This window comes from Macrotis lagotis, chromosome 4 (assembly GCF_037893015.1).
Source record: "Macrotis lagotis isolate mMagLag1 chromosome 4, bilby.v1.9.chrom.fasta, whole genome shotgun sequence".
NCBI classification, from domain to species: domain Eukaryota; kingdom Metazoa; phylum Chordata; class Mammalia; order Peramelemorphia; family Peramelidae; genus Macrotis; species Macrotis lagotis.
In genome coordinates, this window is record NC_133661.1 from 23,185,999 (window position 1) to 23,199,301 (window position 13,303).

Sequence of the window (13,303 nt, forward strand, 5' to 3'; positions counted from 1 at the left end):
TAATCTCAGAAACTTTGCCAATCAGCAGAGGGAGCCATAGGGGCAGAGGCATTTTTAGGGATCTCAGAGATCATTTAGCTCAGTCCTCTTATTTTAACAAATGAAGAAACTGAGTTCAAGAGAGAAAATGACTGACCCCTAAATCCCATGTTTGGTTGGGTAGGAGAGCCAGATTTAAAATTCATCCTAAATTCATGATCCATGTTGTTGGTTTTTTTCCCGTGACGCCATGTTGACTTGTTGAGTTCAGATGACTGGTCCTTTGTGGTTATCTGTCCTAAGCGTACTATGACTTTGCTAAAGGGGCTGAGTGGAAATAGAGGGTCTGTTTTGTCCCTGGTAAGAGCAAACCAAGTGTCTTCTCTTTATGTTATGTTTGGTGACAAATCAAGAAAGGAATTTCTCAGTGAATTGGGTACCTTGTCTTTGCCTCCATGAGGCTCAATATTAACTTTTTTTTTTGGAGGACTGAATGGGGCTCATAAGAAAATGAGCATAAGGTTATTGAGAGAGATGTCAATTAGAGCAGGTTGGCTCCCTGCGAGGTGGCTTGCAGGTTCTGACAAGACATTAACGATTAGGGCTGGGCGGTTTCAGGACACGAGCACTCGGCAAGGCCTGGCACTGCCGATTCCGTGTTTTGGCAGCCTGCCCCATACCTTTGGTGTGACATCACAGGTGTAAGGCGGCATGTTCTGTCCCTGAGCCCAGCGGGTGCTCCCTGCAGTGTCACTTACAGTCACTACCAAAATATGCTGCTTGAGAGTCTTGCAAAACTATGAAAATTGGCGGATCCCTCCCCTGTCTCATTTCCAGCAAGCCAACCCTTTATCCCTGTGCCAAGTGTATGTATATGGGGGGGGGCTTGTTTGCAAGGTTATGTTTGTAGAACTGCTCCCCCAGTTCTGCCTCTCCGAAACATCTCAGTTTATCAACCTGCAGTGGTGGTCGGGTCATCTTGGATTCCAATCGGCTTAATTGGATTTTGAATGTGGACTTTTTTCCTCATGTAAAGATTTTGTATTAACCCATTGAGGCCAAGAATCTATCCTGGAGCCGTTAGACTTCAAGACCCAGCCTCTGCTTCAAGGCTTAGGAAGCACTAACCCTTGGAATGTCATAAGAACAACTCAAATTTATGGATATTGCTCTAAGCTTGTAAAGTAGTTTTTTATTCTTTCTCTCATTTGGTCCTCATTGGTCCTCATATCGCGGTTTAGAAATGAAATGACTTGTTTAAGGTCCCACAGCCAGGACTTGAAGCCAAGTCTCTCCCAAGTTCAGAAGTGCCAGGCCATCCACTTTTCCATGGTGGAACCCATCAATCAGTAAGCATTTCCTAAATGCCTGTTTTTCTAGCATATACGGAAACAAAAATGAAACTGTCCTTGTTTTCAATGAGCTTCCATAATTCCCGTTTGGACACAGTTAATGATTTAGAGAGGCCTTTCTAGCAATAATCCGGTGCTGATGATAATGTAAATGAGATGACATCCCTTTTGCTAATGAGGACAAAAAAAGAACTGAAATGATTTTCTCATGATCACACAGCTAGGAAGGAGCAAAGCTGCGTGGTACAGTGGGTAGAGTGCCAAATAGGAGCAAGAAGAATTGAATTCCTATACAATATCAGCTACTTACTAGTTGTATGACCCTGGGCAAGTCACTTACTTGTCAGAACCAATCAGTCCATATTTACTAGGTATTTATTGTGTGCCAGGCCATTATGTGTTTAGTATTAAAGATACAAAGAGAAGCACCAGCATTGCCCTCCAAGAGCTTACAGTCAAATGGGGGAGATTGCAGACAAACAAATATATAAACACACAAGCTCTATAGGATAAATAGGAGATAACTAATAGATGGAAAACACTGGTATCCAAAGGGTTGGAGAGCAGCTACAAGAAGTAGAAGGTGATATTTTAGTGGAATCGACATTTTAGGACATCCATTCTGAATCCCTGACTCCAAATCCATGAATGATTTGACTGGAAGTATTTTAGGTAGAAATGCTTCACTCCAACTCATAGTTAAACCTATGTCAGTAGTCCTTTTAAAAAAAACACATCAAGATATCTACTCATACAGAAGGAAAGGGCCCACAGAATGCAAGAATTTCTCTTGGAGAAGCTGGTTTCTGCCACCATCTTAGACTGTTTTCTTCAAATCTTTATACAGTTTCCATTAATCATTGAACATTAGTGTTGGAAAAGATCTTAGGGATCACAGGTCTAACTGCACATTTTACAAAAGAGGAAACTGAGGCTTAGAGAAACAATATGACCCTTAATCCAGTACTTTTCACAGTACCACATCCCCCTGCTTTTTAGATGCCACTTCTTTGTATAACCAACTTTTACTATCCTTTGGTCCCCAAGAGACCTTGACTAGGTTTTAATCTTGAATTAAACTCTGACTCTTGGGGTTTTCTGAATATGCAAAAAATATAATTCAGTCCAAGTAAGACTATCTTGCTATAGCAGCAGATCTCTGGATGTGTACTAGATCTGTACAAAATATTTTTTCTTTGACTAGGTTTGAATGAAAGGAAATTCTGGGGATGGGAGGGAAACAAATCTCCCCTCACTTGGAGAAACATCTTCCAAAGCTTCAGGTCTACCAAGTGTGCATTTATAGGTGTTCTAAAAAGGACCTGAGAAGGGAAAACCATAATCCAAGTTAAGAGTTCTGGGATTTGGAGCCAAACCACATGACATAAGTTCTAATCTTGACTGTTCCATTTAGTTAGTCAGCCTGCAAACATGTGTAGCCTCAGTAACTATAAGACTTAAACTCTGTGAAAAAAACTACCTAAACTCTATTTCAAGGACTACATTACAGATGAAATGTAATTAAAAGAATTTCTTAAGAGCTCATTATGTTTATGCTTGGTGATGGAGATAGAAAGAAGGGCCAAAGAAATTCCTGTCCTCAAGGAACTTACATTCCATAGCAAACACCTATGGCCAAACGAGAGAATCTCACAGAAAGGCTCTAATTGTACTTGGGTGACCTGGGGTATGGCACTGGATCTCTCTGGGGTAGCTTGGAGGGTGTCATTGTGCACAGAGGACTGGACCTATGGTCAAGAAGACTCTTCTTCTCGAGTTCAAATCCAACTTCAAACACTTATTAGCCATGTGACCCTGAGCAAGTCACTTAACTCCATGTGTCTCAGTTTCTTCCTGTGAGCTGGAAAAGGAAAGAGCAAACCATTCCAGTATCTTTGCCAATTAAATCCCAAGTGGAATCACAAAGAGTCAGGCACGACTGCAAAAGGACTCAACAAAAACAACCAGATCTTCAGACCCCATTTGAAAAGGAGGCACCCAAAGGAGCTGATTCTCAATTCTGGTCCTGAATCCTGTGATCTGTGAGTCCTGGTGCTGCTTTCTCATTTGCCTTCTAATGGGAAGATCATAGAATTCCAGGCTCCATAGAAGCTCCATCCCTTGCTGCCATACTTGCTTTGATGTCTTCAGTACAGTTTGGCCAGTACGAAGGCCTGCCCTGTGAGTCACCAGGTATACTCTATTTGTGGTAGCAAAGAACAGGCATCTCATTTAAAAGCCATCATCAGAAGGTGGAAGCTATTTGAGGGTAGTTGGAGGGAGGTGAAAACTACCTCTTCCAGTCCATTAAGGTCACCAAAGCCACACCTTAAAAATTTTGAAGGAAAAAAAAAAACCTTTTGTCTCAAGGCCAGTATAAGAAGACCTAGAAAAAAAGTAGCTTCTGTCCCTAAACTGAAGAAATAACAGAATGAGTTCATTTGTGGTAGGGAGAGAGGCAAAAGCCTCTTCCACCAGTGCAAGTGGACATCTTTAAACCTTTGGTCTTCGAGAGTTAGTTAGCGTGAATGCTGAGAGATGGTGATTTGCCCAGGGTTTTGTAGCTGTAGAGTCAACTGCAGCATCAGTGATAAGCCAGCAAATCTTAAAGTATAATCTGGGGATCCTGGGGGGGGTGGTCCTAGAGACCTTCTGATGATCCATAAGGTCAAAACTATTCTTATTAATATGAAGACATTTTAATTTCTTATAGGGTAAATGTCATATAAACAGAACTTCTTTATGGGGGAGGTCAGGGGAAGTCCTCAGAAATATTTAAATGTGCCCAAGGAGTTCTAAGACCAAAAAGTTTGGCAGCCACTACACTAAGCCTACTTTGATTTGTTTGTGATAAAGCAGGTAATTTCATTTAAGAGGAGCTTTCAATGGCTCCCTATTACTTCTGGTATAAAATACTGGTTCCTGAGCTTTAGGATTTGCCAGTCTGTTTCCAGTCTCTTTTTCCAGACTGATTTCACCTTATCCTTCTTCTATCTAAATTGTATCCAATGGGTGGTTAGTTTGGCATTCTGTCACCAGTTTCTGCATCTTTATACATCATTCCTTCTAGACCTGTCCTGCCAACCTTCCTCAACCACACCTCTTAGAATCTCCATTTTCCTTTGGGAAACTTGGGTACAAATGAATCCTGGAGCTTATCCCTCCCTGGTTTTTATTGATTTCTCCCAACTTAAGATCCCCTGGTGGTCTTTTGGTCTTTGTGCTTGCTAGATCTCTTCTCCCCACCCAGGAGAATGTAAGCCCCTTGAGAAGGGTAGGGCTGTTTGGGTTTTGGTCTTTGCACTGTGCTATTCTTGGAGCAGGTGCATAATAAATGAAATTACCAAAAAAAATAGTGGTTTTGTCATAGTCATGGATGGGGCTGATCAAAAGTAACAGTTTTGAGAAAACTATAAAATGCAGACTAAGACTTAAAGCAGGGGCGGCTAGGTGGCACAGTGGATAGAGCACCGGCCTTGGAGTTCAAATCTAACCTCAGACACTTAATAATTACCTAGCTGTATGGCCTTGGGCAAGCCACTTAACCCTGTTTGCATTGCAAAAACCTAAAAAGAAAATTTTTTTAAATTAAATTAATTTACAAAGCAAGGATAAAGAACCCAGATAAACATTTTACTGCACGCTGAAGGTTTTTTTTCTGATATATCCAGATGATTATTTCATCTCTCTGTGTACATCATCTGCCATTTATTTGACTGCTTGAATATTTGTAAGAAGAATTGTTATTCTCTTGTATCGGGGAAATAACCTAAGATTTGTGGTTGGTTTGGGGTTTTGGGGTTTTTTTGTTTTAAATTTCTCCAGTATATGTGTATATATATAATATATATATATATATGTATGTATATATATATATATATATATATCCCCATTTTAAAGTGCAGACCCTCTCATTGCCTTGAATTTAATTAAAACATCTCTCCAAATTGCAAGTTTTGACTACCAACTTAATATTTTGAAAAATCACTCCCAGGCTGGCGCGTGATGTCGATTATAGACTACAGTGATTTTATGATTTAAATAAAGCCTTTAAAATTACAGATTTCATCAGAGGTTCATACCCAGCCCTAGTTACAGCAATGGGAAGTGATGGCAAGGTAAAATTTCACCTGGAGTAAGTCTCTGTATAATGTTACAAGGAATGAAAGTTTAGAAGGAATGCAAGTGATAGATTTCCTTTGGGAAAAAAAAGTTTAATCCCATTACCGCAGCCTCTTAAAAAATTAAAATGCAACCTAAAAGCCCAGCTCGATAACCTGTAGTGTGGGAAGTATTATTTTTCCAGTACCAGGCTAAAGATATTAAACTTGCACAGTCACTCTGGGGAATAAGTGATGAAGAAAACTCTTACAGGGGATATGTTTCCATTTAATAAATAATCATGGCCTTTTACATTCTTCAAACTTAGAAAGGAGAGACCAATCCAGAACCAGAGATGAAACATGTAGAAGAAACCATGGGATATTTTTATTCTGAACATTTCCCCATCACTTGCTTCCAGGCCTTTCTCTGAAGTGGTTCTGGGACCATAGACAATATGAGGATTTTGGAATACAGAAATTCCTCCTAGACCCACATGACCTAAAAATCTGACCTCTTGTACTTTCTCCTTTATAATTAAGATTGCCCAGCAGCCTAATAGTGTATTATCAAAGGCAATGAGGATGGAATATTAGATCAGCTGTGCATGATGTTCAGTCTATATTCTCCTGTAATGTTACAGGGGGTGACTGTGCAGAACTTGCCCCCTTTTCTTCCCTCTCCCACATGTATAGAGCTTTTCATGAACCTTTTTTTCCAGGAAGCTGAGTGACCCAGAGTCTCTTTTATTGAAGCTCTCTTATTGTACCCCCAGAATTAACTGGAAAACAGAAGCAATCATAAAAATATATAACCTTTCTTTATTTGTTGAGAGGGCAATCCAGGATTCACATCCGGGGACTGACCAGGAGATACTTGGGTTCAGCCCATATGATGAGCAGCCCAGTTTTTCTAGTAGCATCATAGACTTCAAAGTTGAAGGAAAAGGGAGACTATCTCTTCTAGAACTTTCAGGCTTTAGATGCAGAACTGAGGTCTAGACAGGATGAATAATTTGGTCAGACATACACAGTTGGTAAGGAGCAGAGCCAGAATTTGAACCCAGATCATCTACCTTCCCCTCTACTTGTGTGTAAAGGATGGAGGTTAGTTTTGGAATCTCTGTGTACTGTTTATTCAGCCCTCCTTCACTTCAGTCCAGGTCACTTGCACATCATAGCATCACCTCCATGATGTCATGATCCTCTTCAGGAACAAAGGACAGGGGGTGCGGCTAGGTGGCAGAGTGGATTAAGCACTGGCCCTGGAGTCAGGAGTACCTGGGTTCAAATCTGGTCTCAGACACTTAGTAATTACCTAGCTGTGTGGCCTTGGGCAAGCCACTTAACTCCATTTGCCTTGCAAAAACATAAACAAAACAAAACAAAACAGAACAAAGGACAGGGCAACTAGGTGCCACAGTGGATAGAGCACTGGCCCTGGTGCTCTAATTATTAATATTAACAATTACCTAGCTGTGTGGCCTTGGGCAAGCCACTTAACCATTACCTAGCAAAATGTTAAAAAAAAAAAAAAAAGAACAAAAGACAGAGGCAGCTAGGTGGTGCAGTAGATAGAGCACCTGCCCTGGAGTCAGGAGGACTCAACTTAATAATTACCTAGCTGTGTGACTTGGGCAAGTCACTTAACCCCCATTGCCTTGCAGAAACCAAAGGGGAGAAAAAAAGACAGCAATCATTTATTGTATCAGATTTATTGAACACAGCACTTAATTTCTAAAAACCCCAGTTTCCTGATATTTAAAATCAGAAGGTTGGACTAAATCATCTACCTCCAAGTCAGCTTTCAGTATCCTGGAAGATAGATAGATAACAGACAGACAGACAAGTCCATAGTCCTGGCTATGGTTTTATAAAAAGAATCGTAGAGTGGGAGGAGCCTGTGAGATCACATGGTTCCAGTTCCTCCTCTTAGAGATTGGAAAATAGATGATTGGATGTAGAGGAGACAGATTCAGATCCCACCTGTGATCCATAGTGTCTGTCAAATCTTACATAAAGCCTTGATCTTCATTAGTCTCATCTATGGTCAGGGGCCTCTGCTATGCAGCTATATAGTTAAGCATGACTTGGACAAATCATTTCATGTCTTGCCTCAGTTTCCACATCTGAAGAATAAAGAGGTTAGAATGAACAGAAACCCTTAAATCTGTTGTAAGTCTTTAAATCCTTTGACAGCCCATCAAAGCTCAGCATAATGGTTTGCTGACAAAATTCAGAATTGAAAGAAATAACAAATTTTAGTTCAAGCTTAGTGAAAAATATTTTTTTCCTCCATACAAGTTTATGCATCCCTTTCTACACTCAAATCTGTGACCCATTACTCAAGCCCATCAATGCCAATAGGAGGAATGTCCTTGTCTCCTAGCACCTTGGTGTGAGTTTCTGAAGAAGACATCACTGACATGAGTGTGTATGTGTGTGTGTGTGTGTGAGAGAGAGAGAGAGAGAGAAGAGAGAGAGAGAGAGAGAGAGAGAGAGAGAGAGAGAGAGAGAGAGAGAGAGAGGAAGAGAGAGTCAGTCACTAAAATAAGGGCTGATGGATGGGAAGGATAAATTGTCTTGTAGCATGAAGGACAGAACTGCTTTGACAAATGAAAGCAGCAGTATCTGGCACCTGGAGACCTTTCCCACCAGATGGCAATGATGTTTTAGGTTGACATTCCCATAAAAAGAAAGAAAAGAAAAATACTTAAACCATTGAAACCAGTTCCCATGTAGAGATGACTCCAGGAGCTGGATGGTTTCCCTGTTTGGATGGTTAACTGGCCTCGGGTGGAATTTGATTGGTTCCTCTTTCCTGCCCTGGGAATGTTGGAGCTCAAGAATGATTTTGAATAAGCTCTCCAGGCCTCTGCTAGGTTTGATGTGGTGCGCTTTCCTCTTTCCAGGTGAAATGTGAGGCCAGATCAGCCTTGGCCAAGCCCAAGAATAACCACAGCAGCTGTAAAAAAGGCTCCAATGAGGAGAAATCAAAGGTTGCCATTGGGGAAGAATGCCGGGCAGAAGAGCAGGCCTTCCTAGTGGCCCTTTACAAATACATGAAAGAGAGGAAGACGCCAATAGAACGAATTCCCTATTTAGGGTTTAAGCAGAGTGAGTATAATTTTCTATCTCTCTTTTTCTCACTGCATTTCAGAACTGTTCAGATTTCTTGTTGAATTAAAAACAAAAAAATTTTAAAAAAAAGCACTTTCCAGCGATGAGGCTAAAGGCCTCATTTGGGGCTGACACTGTCCGTTTATCCTGGACCCTGCCCTACCTCGCCCGGCCAGGCATTCCTCAGCCTCTGCCCTCTCAAACCCTCCTTCCGGGCCAGTTGCAAAGAGATATTTATAGGCTTCAATCTCCTGATTATGCCTGGAAATAGACATGTTGAAATTTTCTCATTTTCTGTTTTGTCAAACCCTAGTGTCTGTAATGCCTTTCTCCTGAGATAATAAGATGACGTAGCTTTATCGTACACAGATGTTGCCTATGAAAAGACAGATATGAACCCGAGGCATTGAAAGATGGCCAGAAGAGCCCCAAAGAAAGAGGAGAACCTGTTTTCCCTGCAAACTCCACCCCCCCCCATTTCTTGGGTGATAATGAATAAATATCTGGCTTCCAAAGAGATAGAGACAGTTAAGAACAGAGGGCCCTGTTTCGAATGATTCTCATATGAAATTTTTAAATGTCAAAGCTTATTTGCAAATGATGGGAAAATCGTAGCTGAGTCGATTTCCACCGAGGAGGCGAGAACTCATCTCCCAAGTTTGCCACTGTGTGTATAAATGTCTTCGTTGCCGTAGATTCGGTGGTACACAAAAGGGAGGGCTCCCTGCCTTGAAATATCCCTTTCTCTAAACATATCTTCCTAGATTAAAACCATGTGTCATTTTGATGAAGAATGTCAAACCTGTGTGTTTTACATAACAATTTACATACCTAATAGCAATTGGCACTGATTGCAACCCAACTCTCGCAGCCATTATAAACTTATATAACTACGAATGATTACAATGTTTGTCTGAAAACTGGTTTCTGAAAATAGAAGTGAAATTAATGTACTATGAACAGCTTTGCTGCATAATGCATTGACTCAGATTAAATCAAGGCCTAAGCAAAGCTTTTGAGTGCTCTGGAAAAAAAGTACAAGGTTCAATGAGGCTTTGAGAACGTGATGTGTCAGAGAGCCTTGTTTTATTTTTATTGTATTCTTCATTTCTCCTGCCAAAGAATTACTCGAAATTCAAATCTGGGGGGAGAAGGGGGGTGGTGGTTACTCAGCCCCTAGCAGTCCCCCTTCCATCCATCAGACAGACACAGTGGTTAGCTGTTCATTGGAGTCATTGAGCTTCATGGACATGAGCTAACACCACAGAGAGAGACCTGTAAAAAAACAGCATCTATCGGACGACCATGGGCTGAGTGAGGACACCCAACTTGCTCACCTTGGAATTCCTCTGGGAATGGAGGAAGACGTCCTGCCCCTCCGATCTATCTGCTGTGGGACTGCCTATTCCAATTGGAAGTATTGGCGCTGTGGTCACACAGAGTCCCCACACGTGTCTGAAATACAGGATGGGCCGTTAACAGGTACTGCCATCCGCTGTTCTATTATGAAAGCAATAATATATGAAAATAGCGGTAATCTATTGATTATGGTGGGTCTTCTCCAAGAGAGTCATAATATATTACTATTTAATCAATGACTCCTTCACAGAAGTTCAGTGAGGAACTCCACTTTTAAAATCAGACTTTTTTCCAAGGACAATTGAGCAATAGGATTCTGCTGTCAGACTGATGGAAACAGGACTCAAATTGTCTTTTTCCTGATCCTAAAAGTAGAACCATTTCCGTAGCTATGTATTAATATTCCTTAATATATATTATAAGTCACCCCATATCCTGTTGCTGAATGAATGAATGCCCTTTGGTAAACTGTTTCCCAAGTAAGTCTCTCTCTCTCTGGGGTGGATTAGCACATTAATTTCTCCTCAGTTTATTTTTTTTAATGTTTAATTGAAATTTCTTGGAAGTACGTTAATGCAATGCTTATCTAAATACTTATTATCCCTCTAACAGTCAACCTTTGGACTATGTTTCAAGCTGCTCAAAACCTGGGAGGATATGAAACAGTAAGTGTTTAAATAACTTAAATGAAATAATTGTACAATCTCACTTTCCCTTCTCTGACCAAAACGGGAAAGAAGCAAAAAGCCAACAGCCATAGGCCGGCTGGCTTTTCTGATAGCTCTACCCTTTGGGGGTTGCTCGGGCCATTCTTGGAAACGGTCCCAATTAGTCCCAGGTTTGGCAAAATTGTAAACTTGTCGTAAAAAACGACAAGTGGAAACCATATGGAACTCTTCCTTGTCTAGGAAATCAGTTGGGTCTGGGATTTTTCCCCATGTTGAGAAAGGCTTATTATTGTACAAGAGGCCAAGACAGAATAAAAGAAATTCCAACTGGCAACATACCTGACATCTGTTCATGTCTAATATGGGAAATGTATTAAGGGCTTTCAAAAGTAATCAGGATTGGCCATTCAGGAATAAGATGCAGCAGAATCTTCTCTTACTGCTAGCACACACAAAAAAAGGCTTTATTAGACAAGGGTCAATGCCACATAAACAGGAAGTGATCAACCTAATTCAGAAAAGGCTCTGACACTTTTTATCAGCTAATTCTATCTGACAGGAACAGGTTATTTTTAGCCCACAGGAAAATTTTGATGGCCACAGATTTTGCAACATATTTTTTGAACCCTTAAAATGTTAAAGCAACAAACTTAGATTAAAATCTCGAAATCATAAGAAAGAGCTGCATTAATACAGCCCACAGAGATGACATCTGCAATAAAACCAATTGACACAGGAAGATGTCGTCACTGGAAATGCTTTCTTTTGCAACAGTGATCAGATTAAATTGTGCAGTTTCTTCAGAAATTGAATAAGAAATTTTTTAAAGAAGTAATCTGGGTTATCTCTGTTTGGTAGTAAAATGACAGTAAGAGACACAAAATAGAGAAAATGAAATTCATTTTAGCACAAATGTAATAACCAGTGTTTTTTTTGCCAGATAAAGCTTATTGTGCCACAAACTAATATCACGATTTGAGGCAAGGAGCTAGGGGGTGGGGAGAAGGTGACAAGCTCCCTGTGACCCAGATGATTCTGTATTTATTGGACAGATATCTGCTGTGCATTCTGATTTAATACTCTTTGATAGAATTGAGTATGTGTGTGTGTGTGTGTGTGTGTGTGTGTGTGTGTGTGTGTGTGTGTGTGTACCCCTGGATAAATTCATTTCACATATGCTCTATTCATGTTTTAAGGAAATATAATCAATATATGAACGACATATAAAATGTGCATTTCTCAAGCATGAGTGATTCACAATGTTTATTTTCTCAAGTGCCCTGAATAAAAATAAACAATGTAATTATTACAGATGGATGGCTCTGTTGATAGGAGTGTTAGATAGTCTCCAACCTCGACTCCACGGCTTTTGCCTTAGTAAGATACTGGAATAATTATAGTCTTCATCTTTGTGAGAAAGATGATAACTTGTTCAGAATGGGTCTCGTAGATTTAGAAGTCAGCCCTTTGATCCAACCTGTATTGTGAAGGATAGGGATAAATGTTTTCTCTGAGCTGAGATAGTAAACTTCCATAAGTCCTGCCATGAGGCCTCATCATGACTTGGAGGTGGTCCTAGGCTCTTCAAAGCTGTGCTAATGGGGTCTAAGATCTAGTAGATCCCACCAGGCTGGAAAGAACTTGGATATGGGTCTGGTGATCTCTTTGGCATGTGATTGGTGTCTAAGGATGGGTCTTGCTAAGTTTGGAATGGTTCATCATCTGAATGTTGACCAGCAAGGCTTGAACTCTTTTGGCCACCTACACTTGTCAAAATGCCTGCTATGTCTTAGAAAAGTTGTAATCTGATTAGCAGAGGGAGCACCCAAACCAATGAAATAATAATATATAATAATGAGAATAATAATATTTATCATTTGTAGAGAGTTTTAATGTTCTAAAGCACTTTATATCTGTTATCTTACTGGAACCTCAAAACAACAACCCTCAATGGCAGATTCTTGGAATATCAAAGAGAGGGGGAAAATATTGAAGTCTATTGTTGCAAAATATATTCTTTAGACCCAGCAATTCTGAATGACATTCACTATTGAAGAGAGTGCTGATAAATTCACAATTCCACTTATGTCATTTTCTTCTCAGGTATTTTTTCATGCAACAGTATGATAATGTAGATTATCCATGTGTGAAAGATTATGTCCCTGTGTAAGGTAATTTTGAAAGACAAATTGAGCTTCATCTTCCATTTGGGTGCATACCCTGCCAATTGCTAATGTTGACTTCTACTGAAGTCAGACCTTTGAAGAAGACTGAAGCTAAACCAGTCTGTGATTGTCATATTCTTCTAGCTGCTCTTTATCTCCCTCATCTTCATCTGGGATAGAGAAAGAGGACCCTGTTCTTTTACGGCAGCCCCAATTTCCTCCCCTATCCATCTTTGTCTTCTTGGGAGCCATGACTGGAAAGTCTTAAAGATTTAAGGGGATAGTTGTAGATTTACTGACTTATTAAATACAGAGGGTCTTTCTTTTGGGCAGATGACACACTTTGACCAGTAAAAACTGTGGCTGTATGATTGGGATTTTCCTTTGAAGGTCAACATAGCAAATAAAATACACATAACCAACAGCATGGAATGATATTTCCTTTTTGCTTCTTTTCAAATGTCTTTTTGACTTAGATATTTCCATATAGATGCTAGTGAATTTTGAAAGCAAATAATTCTACTCCTTCATTACACTGTGAAGGCCAAAATGATTCAGCA

The 13,303-nt window shown here is 40.2% G+C and overlaps 1 protein-coding gene across 2 annotated transcripts in view; it reads left to right on the forward strand.

Annotated features, from left to right (window-relative positions):
• ARID5B (AT-rich interaction domain 5B) overlaps nucleotides 1-13,303 on the forward strand; it is a 206,354-nt gene that overhangs the window by 156,306 nt on the left and 36,745 nt on the right. For both annotated transcript variants that reach the window (XM_074232334.1, XM_074232335.1), the window contains 2 exons: nucleotides 8,344-8,548; nucleotides 10,523-10,575. In XM_074232334.1, the coding sequence (XP_074088435.1) occupies nucleotides 8,344-8,548; nucleotides 10,523-10,575 (258 nt within the window). The remainder of the gene's footprint in view (nucleotides 1-8,343; nucleotides 8,549-10,522; nucleotides 10,576-13,303) is intronic.